Source organism: Lycorma delicatula, chromosome 2 (genome assembly GCF_047948215.1).
Source record: "Lycorma delicatula isolate Av1 chromosome 2, ASM4794821v1, whole genome shotgun sequence".
NCBI lineage: Eukaryota > Metazoa > Arthropoda > Insecta > Hemiptera > Fulgoridae > Lycorma > Lycorma delicatula.
The window spans coordinates 182,459,534-182,483,686 of NC_134456.1; the positions used below are offsets into that span (position 1 = coordinate 182,459,534).

At 27.4% G+C, this 24,153-nt stretch overlaps 1 protein-coding gene across 1 annotated transcript in view; it reads left to right on the plus strand.

Annotated features, from left to right (window-relative positions):
- The window catches only part of dysc (whirlin protein dyschronic), an 857,123-nt gene that overhangs the window by 487,272 nt on the left and 345,698 nt on the right, over positions 1-24,153 (plus strand). The window contains exons 8-10 of the mRNA XM_075357689.1: positions 10,368-10,540; positions 13,954-13,971; positions 23,116-23,275. Coding sequence (XP_075213804.1) covers positions 10,368-10,540; positions 13,954-13,971; positions 23,116-23,275 — 351 coding nt within the window. The remainder of the gene's footprint in view (positions 1-10,367; positions 10,541-13,953; positions 13,972-23,115; positions 23,276-24,153) is intronic.

Sequence of the window (24,153 nt, forward strand, 5' to 3'; positions counted from 1 at the left end):
CTCCAAGGTTAGTAGCCCTGGAGTGGGGGTGTACCCCGGCGGCTAGCCTTGCTACAGAAGGGATCCACTGTTCATGAATTTTTCTGAACAAACTAACGTGGCAGAGGGTGCACGTAAACACCCTCGTTTAGAAACCGCCGATTCGCCACAAGCGAAGCGGAAAAAAAGTAAGGAGAGTGATAGAATTAGAAAAGATGCTGATAAAATCAGTAAAGATTTGAGAAAAGCTTTGTTTGGTAATAATGTTCCCAAACCAAGATTTTTGGTCATTACAAAAGAGAATGGTAACTTCCAAAAGGTAAGTCCATTCTTAATTGCTAGAGAGATTACAAATTGTGCTGGTGGTCCTGTCAAGGATATCCGTAAGACGTTTAACGGATTACATGTCGAAACTATAAACGACATGCAAAGTCAGAAAGTCCAGGCGTTGAAGAAGATCGGTGAATTTGCGGTTACTGTCCAACCGCATAGTACACTTAATTCATCTAGAGGAGTTGTTGTTTGCCGTGATCTTCTTAACTGTACTGAAGAAGAAATAGTGCAGGAAATGTCTAGTCAGGGAGTGACACATTGTCGCAGACTTTCTATGAGACGAAATGGTGAGATTCTTCCTTCGGCCTCTCATGTATTGACATTCAATAGGCCAAGTCTTCCTGAAAAGGTACGAGCTGGCATCCATCGGCTTGATGTACGGGCATTTATTCCGCAGCCGATGAGATGTTTTAGATGTCAACGTTTCGGACACACTGCCGCTAGATGTGAAGCGCAGGAAATTTGTATATGCGGAATGAAGATTCATGAGGGTGATCCATGTAAAGACCCTCCAGTCTGCATTAACTGTAAAGGGCACCATAACTGTCGATCCAGGAACTGCCCAGTATACAAATCAGAAACAGCCATTCAGGAGGTTAAAAACGCTTCAAAAAGTCAGCTACCCTGAAGCGAAGAAGATTGTAAACCTGCGTACACCTAGACCATCGACGTCATACGCAGAAGCAGCTGCTGCTCCCCCCACACCTAAAATCAACGTGGAGCAGTTGCTTAATACGATAGCACCAAGTCTCGCGACAGTGATAGAAAGAATCATTGATTCCAAGATCGAGTCGACTCATCAGATACAACAAAGTAAACATGAGAAGGCTCAATCCCGGACTGACGTCGCCGACAGAAGACCCGCACCAGCGCAGTTTAAAAAACCGGCAAAATCCTCGATTATAACTCCAGCAATAGACGTAATGAAGAAAAATCTTGATCTATCCAACAAAGATCTAAAGATCACCCCGACGACGAGTCATATAGCTAAGGATACTGTGACAAGAGTACAGGAAAAATCTGCGTCAACCAAAATGGAGGTGCAAGTAACTATCGAAAAAGCACCAGACACAGACGATATTAAAACCGTACCTACAGAGGCCCCAAAAGCTCAGAGAACAACTGTGGCGAGAGCATCTGTATCAGCCGGCCCAAGCACAGCCTTAGATATCGAATCGAGTTCATCAGCCGCCGAAAGTGCATCGGTTGCAAGTTTAGACTCAATTGCAACGATGCTCACAGCACCATTGAAGCTTTCATCACCTGATGTAAGCCGGCGAACGTCATTGGCGTCAGAAAGAGAAGACGATGCCATGTCCGAAGCCTCAGACACTCTGTCGTCGGAAGTTGAGGCCGTTCGCAGAATGGAAAAGCGGTGTAAAAAGGGTTGGCCGAAAGGAAAGCCTAGAAAGTGATATAATTGGACCAGAAATTATAAGGAAAAGCAAAATTTTGATCATTTTGTGAAATTTTGAACCTTTTTTTATTTTTTTTTGAAGTGGGACGGGGCTAATGACCAAAGTAGTCGATGCCCCTAAAAACCTCAAAAAAAAAAAAAAAAAAAAAAAAAAAAAAAAAAAAATAATAATAATAATAATAATAATAATAATAATAATAATAATAATAATAATAATAATAATAATAATAATAATAATAATAATAATAATAATAATAATAATAATAATAATAATAATAATAATAATAATAATAATAATAATAATAATAATAATAATAATAATAATAATAATAATAATAATAATAATAATAATAATAATAATAATAATAATAATAATAATAATAATAATAATAATAATAATAATAATAATAATAATAATAATAATAATAATAATAATAATAATAATAATAATAATAATAATAATAATAATAATAATAATAATAATAATAATAATAATAATAATAATAATAATAATAATAATAATAATAATAATAATAATAATAATAATAATAATAATAATAATAATAATAATAATAATAATAATAATAATAATAATAATAATAATAATAATAATAATAATAATAATAATAATAATAATAATAATAATAATAATAATAATAATAATAATAATAATAATAATAATAATAATAATAGCAATAATAGTAATAATAATAATAATACATTTTTTACATATGTTCGACCCTTACACTTCATCAAGTGAACGATTTCAGTATATTTTGTTCTTTTTAATCGGTAGATTACCATTCAAATTTATTTTATAAGATTATTTCTAATAATATAAATGAAATATTTTTCAATTTTGTCATTATCATTTCCTAATGTTGGATATAATACCGCAGTAATATATAACAATAGTCATTCTGATATTCAAAGTACTTTTAAGTAAAATTTCAAGAAAAATAGTTAAAACACTTAAAGATTAAATAGAATGCATGCTGCTGTATTCAAGAGAGCTTTAGTTAAGACACCGTAGCCATCTTTTACATCATTTCTCTGCTCATTCTGTTTCTTATTTTAATCAGGATGCAGGTTTTTGCCGTTACCTTTACTCGGGAGCGATTATTTATTCATAAGATTAGCGTATATGTGGGCCCACCAAAATTTTATTAAAATAAAAACTAAAAATGTAAAATAAAGTATATTTAAAAAATAGACTTCAAAAAATGTACAAAAAATAAAATATAATTTTTCAGTTTCTTGCTAACTTTAGAGTTTTTTCTTAAGCTTGCACCATATTATGGGTCGGTACGATATTTGTAGTTTATAGTTTCAAAAAAGGTTTTGAAAAATTTGCATTTTATTCAAAGAAAAAATTATTTGTAAAGATTACCATAGTCTATCAGAGTTTTGTTATATAGATAATCTTGAATTATTCTTACGTATTTTTTGAAGTTGAATGAAGTTAAAAATTGTTCTAAGAACTTTTTTTTTTAGATAAAAATGTAATTTTAAAAAAATCAAAAATACTGACCTAAACAGCTCGCAGAGTATAATGGAATTCGTTTCTTTAAAATGTTGAATGAATATTATTAGTCAATATTCTGAAACAAAGCTAACTTCTAAAAATGTTTCCTGAAATATCAAATTACAAAAAATGTAAACAAGCATTAAATATTTTTGTTGTAATTATTATACATGTTTTTGAATTTATCATACATCTTATATTTTATGATCTAGATAAATGCCAAAGAAAGTATGATTCGTTAGCTGCTGTTGAGTCCCGTATATTATTTTTAACCGACTCATAAGCAATAAGAAAACTTTTTCTTGAAAGTTGCGCTAAAATTGGTTTAAACCCTTTTTGAATGATACATTCAAAACCATAAATAAGAATAAACTAATAATTTTCTGTAATGATGTGGAAGAAGATGACCTGTTTAGAAGAATAATTCTTAAAACTTTTAAATTTTAAATACAAATAAACTGTGAAGATAACTTAGAATTACACTGTTGCGTTAAAGTCTCTAATGTGATCTTATGTTTTTTTTGCTACTATGATACCATCGTTTAGAACATTACTTGTCTTTTTGTCATAAAACATTAATGAGTCTACCTCATAGTTTTGCAAAATCTGTTAGGTAAGTTTAGCGGTCTTTCTGTTTCCCAGTTACAGATATTTATTTTCATTTTTAATCTTTTTATATGCAATACGTTTAGAAAGAATAGGGTATTCATTCTAGTTATAATTTTTTTTAATATTTTTACTTTCTTGGCTGTTTTATACGAGTACATACTGTATTTAATAATTGGAATCTTACTATCAATCTAAAGATAATTGGAATCTTACTATCAATCTAAAGATAATTTTCAGGGTTTTAGAGATTATTAACATTTTCAGTTAAATGTGTAAATATTAGAATGTATAAAAATAATTATTTCATTCTACGTGTGAGTGTGTGTGTGCGCGCGCGTGCGCTCGCGCGTTAAAAACATGTTTCTTATACTATATTTCGAACAGACTTGGCCTTAATGAACTTTTTATTCTCCTATCAATGTCTTTTTATTTTAGCTTATAAAACAATGACATCGAAAATACCTCCTTAAGATTATAAAATTGAACCTATTTTAAAAGAAAAAAATTCATTAATCTCATTCTTAAAAATTTTATTATATAAATTTTGGAAATTTTCACTTAAATATTTCGTCAACTTTTCCTTGAAATGTTAACAGAATGGCACTGCTTTTTTTTCTTAATTTGAGAGTTAAGGGCAATATATATGCATCCCGGAAAAACTGGAATTCTATTAACTCTTGTTCTGTTTCACTCTATCAGCTCGAGTTATATTTTTATTTCTTTAGATATATCATTATACCACCTGGGTTGGTCTAGGAGTGAACTCATCATCGCAGATCAGCGGATTTCAGTAAAAAATTCTAAGGTTCAAATCCTAGTAAAAAGCAACTTTTATACGGATTTGAATACTATATCGTGAATACCGATGTTCTTTGGTGGTTGGGTTTCAATTAGCCACACATCTCAGCCATAGTCAAACTGAGACTGTATAAGACTACATTTCATCTACATTCATACCTATCAATCTAATTCATCCTCTGAAGTAATACCTTACAGTGGTTCCGGAGGCTAAACAGAAAAAGAAAGATATTTCGTTATAAGGGTGGAAATGTTTTTCAACGTTTATCACCAAGATAGAAGATAAATTTTAAAATGCTGTAACTCATTAATTTTTGTGTGAATACTGGAAAATAATAAAGCATCTAAAAATAGGGGTTTTAAATTTTAAATTAGATTACCTTGGCAAGGACTATGTTTTTATGACTGGTTTAATATTAGAATAATGTGTTTCTATAAATTGTCTTTTTATAATAAAAATATATTTGAGCGTATGTATGAAACTACATTGTAATAAAGAGGAAAATAAAGTAGTTTTTTAATATTTTTATAATATACAGTGGATAAATATATATGAACTCTTATATCTTTTCAAATCTTCGAAGGGAAATCTGAATGCAATGAATGTTTATATTCTTCGATTATTAGAAATTGAATTCTGATGTATCATCATCAAATCGTTCGTTTGAAAACGTGTTTTAATAACAGAGTTTGACTTTCTTCTACCACTCTATTATAATATCAGCATTTCCGATAAGGGGGAATATGAATGGGTTACAAGTTCAGTTTTTTATTGGAATGCTGTTATGAACGTTTAATCAAACATTCTTAAGTTTAATTTGTTATTACTGCTGCTTTTTTTAGTTATTGTCATCATAAGGATGAATATTCAAAGAGCAACAGAAAAAATAAACCTGACTTTCAGCCACTAATTTATGAGATTAAAAATTTACTTAGCACTGACAAAACTATATAAAAGAAAGATCAGATGAGGGCAAAGAAATAAAGATAAAATCCAGATTATGAAAAGTAATATTGCCAGATTATAAAAATGCAACAGCTGTTTCAAATAAAAGGTGATTGATGATGAAAAAAAAAATAAAAGGATTCAAACCAATCAGATTACGAGTAAGAAGACCCTCCAGAGTGTATTTTGAAAATATCCTGATTCTGTTCGTTAGTTGTCATAAACAATAAAAAATAAATAATAGAATGTGCGTGACAAAAACTTAAATCTATAAGAACTGGTGTAATAGAAAAAACTGGAGCATGTATTACAAAAAGAAATAAAGTATATGAAATGCATTGGTAGAATTTAAATGACGTTAAGGTAGCAGAAAGATGTTCATCGACTTAAAAAAAAACTGGTTTCGCCCCAGTAAAAAGTATAAAGTATAATTATAGATAGTGAATTAATTAAACGTATTGTAAAAAATTGTAAAGCTAGTTTCGAGTTTTGAACTGGTGTTCAAAAAAAAGTGTAAATGTATAGTAAATGTAAAAATATAAAAGCAAACAGATCGAAAATACGAGAAATTACATGTAGATTACGTAATTATGTAAATGGTTCGTTAGTAAAACAGTTCATATAGTAATACTAATAGTATAAATTAAATATTCTCAAATCATCTGTAATTATTTCATTTACGTAAATAACGCTTTTCTTCTTTTTAACATAGCAAAAGAAAAAGAAAATTAGCACATTACTGTAATAATACGATTTACTTAATTAGCTAAATAAACGTACATAATAAACATTTTAAAATAATTCAAAATGGATTTATCTACAATTAGATACAATTTAGATACAAATTTGGTTCTAGGAAAAGTGAAAGAAAAACAAAAGCTTTAAAAACTGATAATAAAATAGTTGCTTCAATTTAAGTTACCTCTCTTCATCGATATTTTACAAAAGGTGAAGGTTAATAGTTTTACTAAAAGACTGATGTGTCTCCATTTCTGAGATACAGGTTAAATGAAGAATTTAAAAAAAGAAAAGATTTCAGTTCTTGAACTTAGATATAAAATAACTTAAGTTTAAGATGTTTTATTTCATTTTTTTTTAAATTTACAGAATAATTTCTGAAGTTTTGATCTAGTTCTAATGATTTATGTATGCATTAATACCTAATCATTTGCAAATTTTGAAAGAATAAGTGTGTTTTTATCAGTTAGTCTTCTAATTTTTTTTATTTTTCAAGTTAAAATACTATCATTCAAATATTTGATGAACAGAAATCAAAACAAGAACAAAAGGCGAATTCGTGAAAAACAAAAAGGCAAAAAGAAGCATTCGAGTACAGTTAGCAATTCCATTTTTTTTAAGACTGTTACAGAATAAAATTGTCTTTAAAAAAAACACATTAAAAATTTAAAAAAATTGTATTTCTCCTGCCCTATTAATTTCTAAGTTTGAATATAACTCAAAATTTGACTTGACTTTTCGTTATTTTACTTTGTTTCCTTTCACTCAAGCACATACCCAGTCATCATGACCCTCAAAGTAGATAACGCTATCTGAATATCCGAACAATAGATACCGCAGACAAAGTGACGCCAACAATCCAACTTGTAGTATGATAACGAACTACGCTTCTAACTTGCCCTAAAATTTTTCGACATTAAATTTGGCGTAATAAAGAACCTCTCAACCAATTTTCATAAAATTTTACCATGCACAACATTAAATACACTACTATAATATCTAAATTTCAATGTAATTGATAATTGATTAAGTAGTTTTGAAGAGTTTTGAGCCACAAATTTTTATACATAGGCGTAGGTATATATATAAAGAAATACCATTTTATGTGAATTGGTAATTTCATACTCCTCATACCTCAAAAAAATGTATGATTTGCCTAATGATTAAGAATGGATCATTATCTAATATAAACCGAGATTTAAAATGTTTAAATGTTACATGGTCTTTCGTTATTTATGTTTATAAATACAATTTTACGAAGACCGTAAAATTGTATTTCTTTTATACATGGAATATAAAATTAATTATATTAAGGTAATTCCAGTAAATAAACGCAGTTAGTTTGATTACAACTATATAGGTTGTGTGTGACATGAATTGTTTTGACAAAGGACATGAAGAATATAGCTTGTAGTTCTACTATTACTTAGCACACACGACAATGGAATCTCATTTCATTTGGATATTACTAAAGTAACGAGGTAATCCGAAACCTTACTGCTCACTCATTTTACTCGTATTATTAACTGTAACCAATGAATATAAAACACGACCTGCATCCTCCATCTACATAACAAATGCATTAATAAAATGACCTAATAATAATCTTCACCTCTTTCTTTCATTGCGATGACCTATTTTATAATTTAAAAATTAATAAAAATAATTTAAAAAAACACATTTATTTTTCTTAATCTGTGTTCATATTTAAATATTTTAATACTCAATATTAGGCAACATACAATACAAAATATTCAGGCAAAGCTATGCTTGAAATATCGTTGTCTTTCTAAAGAATAAGAAAACATCCCACCGAACCTAATATGAGACTTTTTTTTTGTTTTTTTTTTTTACTAACCTCCGGGACCACCGTTAGGTATTGTTTCAGAAGATGAGATGAATGAAAATTTTTTTAGCCTGTGAAAATACCTGACCGGGATTTGAAATTGGGACCTCCGGATAAAAGGCCAAAACGCTACCACTCGCTCCATGGAGGCCGGCAGCCGAGTATGAATTCTACGTGAAATTACGAACTAGGTTACATTTAAAAATACAATTAACATAATTTGTGACAAAACTCTATAGATACGTATTACATAGAATAATATTTTAATTCATCTTCAATTACGAAGAAAGACAGAATTGATACTAATAAATTATTTTAATCACTAATAGTGATTAAATTTAATTCTTTTTATTTTAAATTATCTTTCAAAATTAATTAAAAATATATTATAAAAACTGGATTGGCAGAAAAAATATGTTTACTTTTATTTGAATATCATTACTATCTTTAAAAGCTTATTTATTTAGTTTCTACGGCTCTGATAGGAAGAAAGGATACGCAGACACAAAAAAACAGCCGCCCGACCTCGAAAACTGCTGATTGCTTGGAATCGTTTATCTGAAAAGATTTTTTATAGAAAAAAAACCGATAAAATTTCATTTAAAGTTATTTTATACCAGTTTTATCAGTAAAATCTATTATACATATTTTTATATAGATTTAATTCATAAATTAAACAGTTTTAATACTGAAATAACAAGCACTGTAAAGATAGCAAAGCCAATGTGGTCACATCTCACGGAATCATTTCTTTAAATTATATTCACTGTATTTATATTTTAGGAGAGTTTAAGAAGCCTAACTTTAAACTATCGGAACTTAGTAACTGAACTAATTTTTTTGTCATTGGAGTCCCTGAAAATCGCTTCTTTGTAAGCCACTCCCATCAGTTTACATTGATAATTTACTATTTTACAGATTAGAATCACAGACCGGGTTGTATTTTGACCCAGATTTCGGAATTAAAAATTTTGAGAACTGATTAAGGATGGAGGAGGAGAGTTGAGAGATATAGATCAACTCGCGGAGGGACCGAAGTAAAAGACAGTCAGTCCTTCTCAAATGAAAGTTCAACCCCTAATCCAAATATTAGGTGTCTATCCCTCAAAATTCATTTTTTGCTCGTAAAAGTTTTACCCGGAATGCAACAGCATTAGACAGTAATAAATCGGTTAGTTAAAACCTATGCCGTAACAAAAGATGTTTTTTCCGGAATTAAAGAGCTACCTGTGTGTAGTTTAGGCTTTCTAAAGGAAACACTCGTTAAACTCTGAAAATATGGCGTTTAGAAGTATGTAGAAGCAATAAATCGTCCAGTATCATCTCCCTAATGAAATGTACATTAGACTTAAATAATGTATGATATGTTTATTGCGATAAATTAGGTTGTATTTAACATTAATTGAAATCATTAAAATCTAACTGGCACGATTATTTGTCAATCTGATCTACTTATATTAAATAAATGATTCCTTTGAACTTATTAAAAAAAGGAAGAATTATTTTCATTTTTAATGATTGCCCATATCTGTAGTAATAAGTTTTGTTACTGTGCGAATTTGAGTCGAAAATTTTAACATTAAAAAATATCAAATATCAGGCTTTTAGATCTTACTTTTAATGAAAAAAATATGTTTTTATTAATTACAGCATATTACAGTTTTATTACATTAGTTTTTTATACTTAGATGTTCTACATAATCCACTCGGTTGGTCTAGTGGTGAACGCGTCTTCCTAAATCAGCTGATTTGGAAGTCGAGAGTTCCAGCGTTCGAGTTCTAGTAAAGTCAGTTATTTTTACATGGATTTGAAAACTAGTTCGTGGATACCGGTGTTCTTTGGTGGTTGGGTTTCAATTAATCACACATTTCAGTAATGGTCGAACTGAGACTGTACAAGACTACACTTCATTTACACTCATACATATCATCCTCATTCATCCTCTCAAGTACTATCTGAACGGTAATTACCGGAGGCTGTAGGAAAAAGAAAGATGTTTTACATACTCGTATTTTACACTGAAACAAAGTTCCTGTGATTTTCGTTTGATCGATTTGGTAAATAGCTTTACGTAATTAACATAATATTTTTACCATATTTACTTTCTTTAATATCTAATATTTGAATTTTTAAATAGCTGCTTAAAGTTAATAATTATTCATATTTTTATTGCAGATTGGTGATCAAATTCTAGAAGTAAACGGGCAATCATTTCTAGAACTTACCCATGATGAGGCTGTTAACCAGCTTAAACAGCATAAGAGAATGACACTCATAGTAAGAGATGTCGGAAAAGTTCCTCATTCGTGCACTGCCTATGAACCGGAACCGTGGGAAACTCCTCAAGGGTAAGAAATTGAGAGATGTATATTCTTTAAACCATATTCACTGTTATCTAGTATCAAATGTTATTCAATCAAAAATAGATGAAAGTACTAGTTTTGAAATTTTCTCTTAAACAGGGTAGTTTTTTTTTATCATTATTCATTTGACTGGTTTGATGTATTTGTTCTTGACATATTTACATTATACTTTCTCAAATATCTGTTTTAGATATTTTACTTTAATTTTCTTTAATCATATTTTATTATTATATTTTAATCTTCCTTTATTATTAACCTATATTTCCATCTAGAATCACATTCACTGAGCTCTTAATATGAGAAATATTGCACTAAAAGATCTCCTACTAGCATAAAAACACTTCTGCCTTTTATTAATCTGCTTTAATATCTTCTTTACTTGGTCCTTTGTAATTTTATCACCTATGTAATAAATTTCAGCTTCTAATACGCCTTATTCTATCCTACACAGTGTGTCCTCATTTTCCTCCTTTCTGCCGCATCTCATTACTTTTGTTTTAGGCTTGTTTGCTTTCAGATTGAATTTCTCTTCTAGTAATGAATCTACTACACTCATTAATTCTTCTAACTCCTTCCCAGTTTCCGCTAAAATGACAATATCGTCAGTGAAACCTACATTTTTATTGTTTTTTGCTGTACTGTTAACCACACTTTTTTTTTTAGTTTCTTTATTCCTTTTTTCATAATATATAAATTAAAAAGCAGCGGAATAAACTACACCTTCGTTTAACTCGTTATTGTTCTGCAGCTTGTCTTTACTCGTTTTTAACTTTTATTAAAAATACCTGAAGTATGTAAATTTTAAATAGCTCTTCTTTCTCTGAATATTAATTCTATTTTTATTAAAATCTTATTGTATTTATTCTTCATTATAATCCCCGAGGTAAAATTGCCACTAGTATTCTTATACTTTACATAAAATAAATTGATATTTCATCATGTAAAACGTTTACTTGTATGTAGGAGATCTTAAATGTATAGTAAATAGTTGAGGGTACTTTTCCAATCCATAAATTTTACACACTAATTTGTAGTTCCTAAAAATTAAAATTCGGTATGAATTCTTGTAAATTAAAGAATTAAAAATTTTTCAATTTTTATCTTAAAACGTAATAATTTACTATAATTTTTGTAATTTAATAAATTTTATATGACGATTGGTCTATATTCAGCTATTAAAAAAAAAATGGAATTAGGTAAATCTAAATTTTTACATTAATTTATCTACGGAGTAGATGTTAAAAAACAAAAAAAAACTCTAAAAATATCTTTGTGTTTACTCATTTTTTTATTTCTTGCTACAACTTATAACAATATTTAGTTACTTATATAATGTCATATAACGTAGTAAAATTTGTAACAGTATCTCAAAAAATATATATCTTATACTTTCCAGGAAACTGGCCGTTGTTCTCTATTCAGGTTAAGTAAGCTTTTCCCGATGTAGTGAAAAATTTTAATTTTCAGAAATACTTTACGCAGATTGATGAACAATAACACATAACTTAAGATTTTAATTCGTGGTTTTTCATTGTTATATTCCATAGTATTTCTCTTATTACGTGATGAAAAAGGTTAACATTCTAGTTGCCAAATATATTTTTATCTTCTTAAATCAAATAAGTAGAAATTTAAAATAAATAAACGATATACCAGGCCTAAAAAAAATCTGATATTGCCACCACATGACTTCCTTGTACTTCTATTAAATTACATATACATATTTTTTTTTTTAATGAAAAGTACAAAACTTTTATTTCCTTCTGATATTTTTTCATATTTTGTTTTTATTGAATTATTATTTATTGTAATTTTTTTTTGTACAATCACAGATTAATAATTATTAATAAATCTATATATTTAAATAAAAAGTAAAGCAAAAGGAGATGTAGTCGTATTTAAACCAATGTGCCTTCCCGATGTAAGATCCATGTATTTCACTATTTAAAATAAGTAACTCTGATAACAATTAAAATAAGTACCACTTACGATATATCATTGAAAATCTCTCAATGAGGGCTTATTACTGCGGTTAAGAAAAATTACAAAATCCAAATGTTTTGGGCTTTTTTGGACATTTCTGTTTAGTCGATTGCAATCAAAAGGGGAGGTGCACAATTAGATGTTACAACAGTAGTAAATCCAAAATTCAACATCCTACGGCTAATCGTTTTTGAGTTATGCGAGAATACATACGCATATACATGCGTACGTACGTACAGACTTCACACCGAAACCAGTCAAAATGGATTCAGGTATGGTCAAAATGGATATTTCTGTTGAATTTTGAAAACCGGAATTTTTCGCGATTACTATACTTCCTTCACTTCGTACAAGGAAGTAAAAATATGAATTATAAGAAAAAAATAATAACTCGTGTATTGCCAAATATTACGAGTATTTTTATTTGTTTTTAATTGAAGTATACTGTTAAAATATAATTTCTCACGACGCCAGGAGGTAATAAAAATATAATATTTAATTTTTGGAAAATATCCATTTTTATTGTTTTATTATTTTTCCAGCCTTTGTGGCGGAGTAATCGTGTCTCTGCCTTTTATCCGGTAGTTTTTTTGTGTTCAAATCTCAGTGAGAGTTGGCACTTGTAGTACTATAAAAATTAATTTTCCCACCGATGTCTACAATTGGGTGTTTAACCTGTAATTGCTTGCAGTAATTTATACAATTAAAAAATAACTGAATTATATTTTGATCCAGTTGATTTGAAAATCATTTTAAAATAGTAATAATAATAATAATAATAATTATAATAAGAATCGATCCAAAACTGTTGATAATCCATACCTTCCGTTTCATTTCATCTGTTTTCCCTCTTTATTACACAGTTGGAGCAATGCTACGTTCTCAACTCGTTTAGGTGATATATCAACGCGTTGAAGTAGCCTATTTAAATGAATTCAATTCATTTACTGATCTTTAAATTACTTTCGTTGAAAATATTTTTTATCCAAACGATTGAAAAACTGATCTAGGTTATTGGCATCTTAGTCAAAATCCGATTTAGAAAATTTTCACTTTGACTATTAATGCCAAAAAATCTACCATAAAACACCTTTAGAATTTTTTAGAATGTTAGAAAAATAAAAACATATCGTATATAAAAAAAAGATGACAGTGCTACTCCGAGAAAGGTTTTTTTTTTGTTGCAACTACCTGATTTAATTTATCAACATAATAGTCGCTAATAGTCGCAAGCATCTTATGAATATGACGTTTCTGTCTTATTGACGTAGAATTTAATTTTATTTCTTGACGACCGACTATTATGAACGTAACAATTTTAATTTAAATATAATTATAAATTTAAATTTGAATTAACATCTTTTGGGAAATCCCTGATGATAGAGTAACAGCTCCGAAAGTACTCGGATATATAGTTTTAATCCTGTTGGTAAGTGTAACTTTAATTTATACAACTATCTGATTTTTTTATTAGGAACCCAAAAAAAAAAAAAAATTATAACTATTAAACAAAAATTACGCGTTCATTATTTTTTGTCGTACCGTTTTGACAGAGCAATAAATTTGCTGTGCCTCATGGTAGCATGCAATCACCATAAATTATTGTTTAATAAATACTACAGATGGTAAAATTTTCAATGAAATATAATAATAAAGATTATAGAAAAAATAATAGAAAAAGTATAAGCTGATACAAAGTTAGAAAATGTAAAAATATTTTAGTACAAGCTAAGAAATTCTGAAAAGCATGCAACTGAATATGCATGGAAATTGGATGTTGTCTCCTTAGAAATCCTATTTTGGAGATTACCAAAAAATTAAATTTAACACATAAATTAAAAACTAAACCAAAACATTAAGATAAGTTGCTGTGCTACAATTACAATGCACTATTTTACAATTATTTTACCAAAAATGTTACAACTGCCACATTATGCTAGTCGCATAAAACGGTGGTCATAAAACAGCTAGTGTTGAGTAAGTTTTAATATTTGTAACTGTGGCTAATCAGTCAATTCCTTCTCCGTTTATAATAAAACTATGTTTAAACAGTATTAAGTATAAGCAAGAAATGTTGTATTATGATGGCTAGCTGTTGCAAGACCACTGTTTTATGCGACTAGCATAATTTAGCTGTTGTAACATTTCAAGTAGAATAATTGTAAAATGCTACAACCATAAATATTTAAAAAAAATTAAATTAAAATAAAAGAGAAAATGAAAATTGATGAAGAAACGACTTTTTTGTTTCGGTAAAAAATATCGTTAAGGCTAACTAAAGTATGCTAAAGGGTGGCGGGTGGGTAAAGGTTGTGTCAGGGTGCATTATTTATAAAGGGTGGACCCCTTACTTGTGTTCCGTGACAAGTAGGCAATAAAGGTAAAAATAGCAGTGGCTTCCCTGTTATGAACAATCTACTATTAATCCGAGTTATACGCTATGGCACGTGACTGATATACTGCTTTCTCCATAAAGTGTTAGTTACATCCATTCAAAAAGCAAAAAATGGTAAAAAAGCAATAATAATAATAACAAATGATTGCCAAAATATTTACTTTAAAAAATTAACTGTTTTTTATAAATAGCTTTTATATTTATTATTATATTCAATTAGTTAAAAGCTTTTGGTTAAAATAATAAATATATGTACATTTTTTGTGTTCTGTGAATTTATTACACACTTTTATTTTAGTGTTGTTTACTAAATGATTTTAAGTGAAAATTCAACGTCAAAAATAATTTAAAGAAACGTAATAAACTAAATAATTTATAATTATTTATTTTGTTGGTCTATTTAATAAAAATTTAAAACAATTTATTAGGAATACTTAAATCAGGAAGGCCGACTTTTCGTTTCCTATGCCCTTACAAATTTGCAGTCAGAAACTCACTGATTTTCAGCGAGCAACTCACTACACATGTTCGATTAACGAATAAACCCTACACACAAGCATCATTGTTAAACTCGCTCATCTGTGACTCGCTTCATAAGCGCATGAAAAATACACCACTACACAGCTAAAGTAACCTCAAATTGAGTTTACGTTGGCTGTTATCAAACTTAAATGGAGCGTAGCTCAAGAACGAATCAACCAATCTTCCAAATTTTCACATGCACAACTTCAGATACACCACTACAACACAACATCTAAATTTCAACGAAATTTAGATGTTGTTCAAACTACTGATGTTCAAACTACTACCAAGTAGTTTGAAGATTTTCGAGCTTCAAATTTTATGGATAGGTTTGCATACATAAGGAAATTACAGTTTAAGTGAAAGGTATTTTTGTACTCCTCTTACCTCAAAAACGCAAAGAAAATTCAATTTCATCTCTCCAGTCCCACTGTGCAATCATAACTATTTTTCTTCGAAGTTGTTAAAAACTAATAGATGAGGGTTGTGACATCTTGAAGGATTGATTCGTATCAAAGAACCTGCATTACGAAATTTTTACGTTTGTGCGTTTTTTAGCAGGTGAAAAAATGTCAAAAATACAATTTAAGGTAATATCAATAAAAAATATGTGAAAAGGTTCTTAAAATCTCCATTACATTATCAAACTTATTAAATATTAATGATTAACCCTTAAAAATGTTTTACCCTTAAAAATAGTATATAATACAATTTTTCTAAGCTTTCTGTTTTAATGTTGGCTGTTGTTTTAAATTAAATTTAAAAGTATTACCAAATTATGTGTTTACCCTACATTTTTGGTGAGTTAAAAAAAGTTTCTTAGCAATATATTGAATTTTTGTAGTAGTTTACTAGTTCATCAAATCATTCTACAACTTTATTCATTTTATTTATTTTTTTTAATAATAAGAGAATAAAGAACTAAGAAATTAAATTCACATTAAGACTAATAATAGTAAATAAACAATTATAGTAAGTGAATTCGTAGTAATAAGTTGTTTAACTTTTTAGGATTAAATTTTAAGCTCGGTAAAAATTCAAGGAGTTTTCAGCTACATATTTGCCGGCTTTTTAGTTTCCTTTAATTTTTTATTACGTAAAAATATTTCTGCAGGTAAATATTATTTGTAAAATATATTAAAAAAATCTTTAAATCAAAAAATAACAAAATTTACTTCCAGTATATAAATAATTCTAAATTATAATTTATATGTGTGTGTTCGTGTATATCACACGCTTCAGTAAATTACTTTATTTGTTATGATGAAATTAAATGAACTTTAAAAAAAATTAAAAGGGCAACTGGAGGGTGTATTAAAAAGTCACCCAATGACCTCGTGATATTTCACTCTTTTTTTCATTAAAGGTTTTTTCACCATCTATTTACTTATCTATTATTTTATGACAGTGATTACAGATAATTCTTTATCAAATAATACGCGTAATATTTGTAAAAGAAATAATACGGTTTGTTATTACTGATTTTATTTTTATAAAGACAATAGCAGACCCGGAAATGCTTTCCTATTGCTAGATTTGAGTATATCTGTATAGATTAAATGAACACAATTGAAAGTTTGATAAAACATTAACAAAATGAACATTACGGAACTTCGCAAAATTTAACCTTTCCCTTTTCCCCTTTTACCCTTTCACCCTTTTCCCATTTTCATATTTTCCCTTTCCATTTCCCTTTTCCCCTTTCCTCCTACTTACCCTTTCATTTTCCCGTTTTCCCCTTATTTCCCTTTTCCAGTCCTATTTCCCCCTTTCCACTTTCCATTTCCTTTTGCCGTTTTTCCTTTTTCCCGTTTTCCACTTTTTTCCATTTTCCCCTTCTTCCCTTTTACCTTTTTTATTTTTTCCTTTCCCTTTTTCCCCACGTGTAAATTGGTCCAGTAGTTTTTTAGTCTATAGCGAACATACATATCGGAAACACTGAAATGGAATCGTAAAATAAAATAAAATCAATTTTTTACCTCCGGTTAAAAAAGAATATATTTTGTAACCAAATGTAAAGATGGAGGGTTAATATAATTTTATTTCGTTTTTCTTTTTTCAATAAAGTAGAATTTAATTGTAAAGATAAAGTTATTTTTAAAATTTAAATAAAAATTTGTTTATCACTGCTTCCTTGGTTTAATACATTATTCTTCTATATTCAGTGCAAATTTCATAATTTTAAATACTCCCTAAATCCTGTTTATTAAGTTATTTGTCTTACACAAAATCTAGAATAGGAAGGTTCCTCTGCTTACGTTATTTATTTGTACATTTATTTCCATTATTAATTTAATTAAATTTCGTCGCCTTAATCTCTGTAACTAACAAATATAATTTTTTGTAGTAGGAATTATTCACGAAGCTGTTTTTTCTGTAATTTATCTTCAATTCTCTTTATTTCAAATTGTTTCAAGAATTTATTCTTTGCATTTCTGAATTTCCTAGTGTCGAAGTTTCACCAACATAAACACACCCTTATAACGTTCCATACAAATATTTTTAAAACTTTATTTCTAATTTTTAAATCTTCGTATCCTATTGAAATTCTTTTTTAACATAAAATTCTTTTTAACTTTTTGATAATCTCCTTTTGTTGTCATTTCTAAATTCTCTTTAGATTTTTATATTCACTTTTTATACTTTTTTTTTCTATGTAACGAATTTTTTCGACTTTCAGTATGTTCTCCAATTTCTAATACTTAAGTTTACGTCATCAGTAGTTTTCTTTTATCATTTTGCTTTACTCTCGTAAATCACATTTAGCTTCAATTAAAATAACAATGCAATTTCTAAATTTTGTACCTTTTTTCTCCATGGAATATAATTTCATTATTCAATTTTTTTTCCAATAATTTTTATTACTTTTTAGAACACAAACTGAAAAAGGAACTGATATAGATTATATTTTTCCTTCATATTTTTCTATCTGAAGCTCAAAAAAAAAATTGTTTTTTCTAGTTAGAGCTTTTTTTTGGCAAATATGTCGTTTGATAATTTTAATTGATTTTTCAGGGCTATCAGGATCTCTCTTGTTTCCACAGAGCTTTTTTCCTTCTATTCAATAAGGAGCCCAGTCCTTGTTTTTCTTTTTTTCTCCTTATTTATTTTTTTCTTTATAGCACTTAAAAAAGTATTGTACTGGTTTTACCAAAACCAAAATGTTTTTCTCTTTCTTATTATCTTCATCAAACTGTGCTCTTCTTTCATTCCTTTCAATTCTTCCTGTATTTTCACTTTGTCTATTTATTTCAATATCTCCATTTCTTCATATCTCAAAATAAATAAAAAATATACGGATATATTCACGTAGTATTCGTTCCACTCTTAATGGATTGTTATGTAACTTGTGACAATATAACTGCGCTATCTTAATACTTATTGTACTTCAATTTTATTTCCATTTGAGAAAATTTTATTACACGTGACATAATTAATTGCTTTCTTATTATATACTTGTTATGAATATCACTAGCTTTAATTTTATGTAGTTGTGCTTTTCCAGACCCAGTTTTTCTTTTTCTTCTGTTCAGTATTATAAGTAACATTTTATTTCTATTACTCTCCTCATTAAATATACAAACAAAAAGAAATATTATAAATTTCTTCTACGTAATAACGTCATAAAAAAATTCCATCAGGCAAGTAATATTATTGTTTATAAAAAGTTAATGGAACATTAACCAGCTTATATTGAAGTAATTTTCCCTCTATCGTAGAATAGGCTACATATAACTGGAAAGGGATTAAAAGCATTCTGCTCAGATTCCCTTTAATGCTTTTTATATTGCCTTATTATAACGAGGTCAGATATTTTACTTTTGTATAAAACTAATTCTGAGATTAAATATAAACTTAGTTATTTACTTTAATAGATAAATAATAATAAGAGATTAATTAAACGATATAGAAATATAAATTAAATTAAACACAGGATTATAAGAATATATGTATCAAATTATAATATAACTAATGAATTTTCGCAGTTAAAAAAGTCGTTTTATATTTGTGTATGTATTTTAATACTAATAAAGAAAATGTTTAAATTGAAAACTGCTTAGTTTTAATTTAATAAAATCGTTAAAAATTTTTATTACTTAAAAACTTACTCACTTAAAAATAAAAAAACAATCATTTTTTTATTAAAAAGGATTTATATTAACTTTTTTTTTAAATTAGATCTAAAAACAAAGAAAGTTTCATAGTTTATCATGGATAATCATAAAATAACAATAATTAAAAGAAAGAAATGAAAAAGGTCAACATTTCAAGTTGTCACATAATTTTATCTGACTACGCTAAAAGGACGGCAAGTATTATGATTATGTATTTGGCCCACTACAACTACAGAACAGCTGCACAGTTTTCCATAAAATAGGTATCAATCAATCTGTCTTAACATCATAAATAAGATTAGAACGTAGACTTTGTTTGATAAAAGCAAAATTTTCTAAGACTATATATTTTATAATATTCCTAAATTTTAGAAAAAAATAAATATTAAAAATCTATTAATAATTCGTTATCAAATTTTTGATTTGCTAAGAAAAACAAATAATTAAAACTACATTTAAAAAAAAATAGTGCGATAATTTTATCAAATAAATAATCCTTTTCGAATTATAAAAAAAAAAATTTCTACGAAGAAACGAAAATTAGTGAAGTTATTTCATTTTATTTTCGGTCTTCCTAGTTTGTCCATTTTTTCGTTTACTTCCATCACTCGCTATGTCTCCTTCCTTATAGAACTACTGTCTATACTAAAAAGTTTTACTTTTTGCAATACTTTGTCCATGTTTTTAATCTATCCTTCTTGGAGAATAAATATAGTTACTTTTGTATTATTTAAGTATGTATTAGTTTTAACTAAATAACAATAAAAATATTTACTTTTATAATTAAGAACATTTTTTTAATATAAATTTAGGTGACTAATCCTGATTAGTCATCAATTAGTAAGGATGTGGCGCTATAAAAATTTTAAAAATCCTGTAATATAGACTTTGTCTGATTCATTCATTTGAAAATCATTATCGGTAGCGTATGCTTCTGAAGAAGAAATGAAATGGTTATTTATTATTTAAATCTTGACCTAGTAATCTTATGCGGTGTTTTTTAAATCTTTTTTAGTAACTAATGATAACATATGAGAGCTGAAACTATCCTTTGGATTGATTACCAAACAAAACTAATTTGTACTCTCATAACAACGTGAATAATAAAACTAGAATTTTTAGGTTAAATTTTGTTTCGATGACACGTAATAAAATATGAGTAATGTCAGATATTTACTCATAAAAAAAGGTTTAAGTGAAATGAATAAAAAGAAAATCCCCTTAATACACAGTAAAAAGATTGAGAATTGACTAAAATCTTTTGTAATGCTAATACTTCTTGTTACTTAATCAAGCAGTACAGCATAGTTAATTATTTGCTGTTAAAGATGTATTGTTTAGATTGTCGTGTTTATTTTACCGAAAAGTTAACGTAACACTTCCATTTACTTGCTAATTACTAGTTACCGTTACTGTTTATGAACTACTCGCTAATTATTCTTAACAAGTAAATTAAGTTTACACAGAATATGAAGATGTATTGATCTACAGTGTATAGTAAGATTTAATAAAAGAAAAAAAGAAACTGATGAACTAACGTTAAAAAAAAAAAATTTCTTGTAATAAAAATTATTTTGTATATATATATATATATAGGTTGTTTATTTACAGCTCCAAACAATTAACCATTCATGAGAAATTAATTTTTACTTTAAAAGTATAAAATGGCGGATAGCCGGCAAACTAAGGGTTTCCGGACATATGTTAATATGAAGTTTTTTTCTTTATTTCAATTTGAGGTTTATCTCCTGAATTTATAAAACGGTATTTATAAACATCCTGATTTATATATATATATATATATATATATATATATATATATATATAAATCAATGTGTGTGTGTGTATATATATATTCACACACACACACACACACACACACACACACACACAAAATTTAACTTCAGAAAGAAAAGGAATTTTAAATAATTTGAGATACTTTTTTATACCATAAGATACTTTAACCGTTTGTATTATCCGCTAGAACTGCTTATAATGAAATTGATTTATTATTATAATTTTCCGTATTTTTTATTTTTTTTTAATTTTATAAAGGTATTTTTATAAACTCTTTATAAATATTTATTTATTTTATTTTATTATGTTTGAATATTTATATTTAGTACATCCCTTATAATCACCGATATTAAACGTTAAAATTGTGAATTAGGTCAGGTCCGTATAGTTTAGATCCACTTCGTATAAAGGTTTTTTACTTTTTATAAACACCGTTCAGTTTTGTAAAAATACTTTTTATAAAACAATCTTATTTTGACAATTTTTACAGCAAATTATAACACTCAGGAACGGTGTCAGGAAGCACAGCGGTTATGTTCTTGCCGATAAATTTTTACAACTGAAACCTGTTCACATGGATTAAGGACAGCGTAAAAATTTAATTAATATATTAAAAAATTGTTAGAAATAAATTTTTCAATAAAATTCTCAAATTTGTTGGGGAATTCTTTCGACGTTTTTGTCAATTTTAAATGCTTTACAAAGTAAAACCTTCCCGCTGAAAGATAGAATATAGAAAATAAATTCCTTAGAATTTAATTTCTAAAATTACTAAATTATACTGAACTACTAAATTTAGATTCTGCGTCTTGAAAACTAAGTTTATATTATCATTTGAATAGTAAGAATATTATTTACCGTTTTTCCTGGTAAGAGGTTAATTAAAGGCAGACTGAACCGCTTAGTTTGTTGTAATAGACACTTTTTTTATAAATTATTGAATAAATAAATACGTATTTTAGTAAAGTTACTAATAATTTTAAGGAAAGATAAATCCATATAAACGCAAATCTGGTAGATATTCCTTCATCAGTTTCTGTTTTTTTGTTGTTTTTTTTTAAATAAAATTTTGTGCCTAGAAGGAATAAAATCTCTAAAAGGAATTTCATTCTCTAAAGAATGAAATTACTTAGCAAATAGATTGAGGACTTTTAGTAAAATTTGCAACAAAAATGTTGTCTCTAAATAATGTTTAGAAATTAATATGAAACTTCTATCCTTACAAATTTCAAAATGGCGGCCATATTCACTTTTAAATCGTATAAGATCTAGAAAACTATATTTACAACAAAATTACGAATTTGTTTTGGTGGCTAAATCGTAATCTGATACGTTGTTTTTAAAATAAAATTTCAAACCTAGTTAATGACAGAATTATAAAACGAGTCATTTCGTTCGTGATTCACTAGATCTTTTTAACGTAGTAGAAGAGAGCTTGAATTTTTTTATTGTAATTCGTAATAGTTTATCCTAACATTAAAAACTGAATTTCTACAAATATTTTCAGTTTTGTTCAAATCTATCAACTAAACATTTTTTTCTTATGTAGTATAATAGGGCAGGAAGAAGTTTTCAATCTTCATCTCAGAGATAAAGAGTAAACTTTAATTTTAATTTTTTTTCCATATTATTGATAGATTAAACAAAGCATCTTTCCTTTGGACTGGTTTTGATTTAAGTTTACAATATACTATTATTTTCTACTACTATTTTTTTTTAATTTTCAGACGAAGAATACACGCATCCAGATCGGCGGCACTGCAAATGGTTGATGAGAAAGCTCGATGTGTTCTTAGTAAAGCAGAATTCTCTACCTTGTCTTATTATTTAGATGAATATTCAGCGAGACAGATGACCATTGAAGCATTTGTCGCTGTCCTTTTAGAACTCCTTAATACTCCTGATAAGGTATGTAATCTTTAGTTTTATTTATAATTATAATTATGTTAATGTTAATATTTATGATAAAAAAGGTATATATATATTTATATTACACTTTTAGGCTTAAGTTAAAAACAATAAAAAAAGCAAACAAAAATATTTAAATTTCACAGTTTTATAGAACAACTGTGAAATTTTTTTTAATACTTATAATATTTATTTGTAATATTACTAAACTTTCAAACCATAACACTAAGTAGAATGATTATGCAATTAAAAAAAAATAAATTGAATAGTGAAGCAATAATTGTTGCGTAAGATTTAATTTCAAATAAATGGAAAATAAATTGTAGAAAAATATTTTACGTGCCTTTTCACAGTTTAGCGATCACCTTTTAAAAAAAAATTTAACAAAACACAACTATAAAATAAATTGTACTTATTGCATAAACTGAGAAAAAAGTGATAAGTTTAAAACCTATTTCACTTTTAATGATGCTAAAATAAACTTGTGCTTGTGGGCGGTTAATTAAATGAGCATTATGATAAATTAAGGTTATTTAGTTACCCTTTTAAATATCTACTTGGTATTTCGTATTGTAAACACTTTGAAGAAAATAAGACAAAGTAAAACTTAGTTCACTGCTTGTTTGTGGAAAACCAAACGCTTTAACTTGTGTTGCTTAAAGAGCTTTACCTTTCCAATTGATAAAATTTAAACCCGATTTTCCCCTAAGAAGATTTCTTAAAATTTGATTGAATAAAAATTTTGGTTTTATTCTTGAACTAAACTTTAAAAAACTCATAACTTAGATAATTATAAATTTCTTTTTAAATTGTATAAACTGCTAAAAATTATTCGAATTTTTTCATTTATAATTTTTTTTTATCTAAATCCTCTAAAA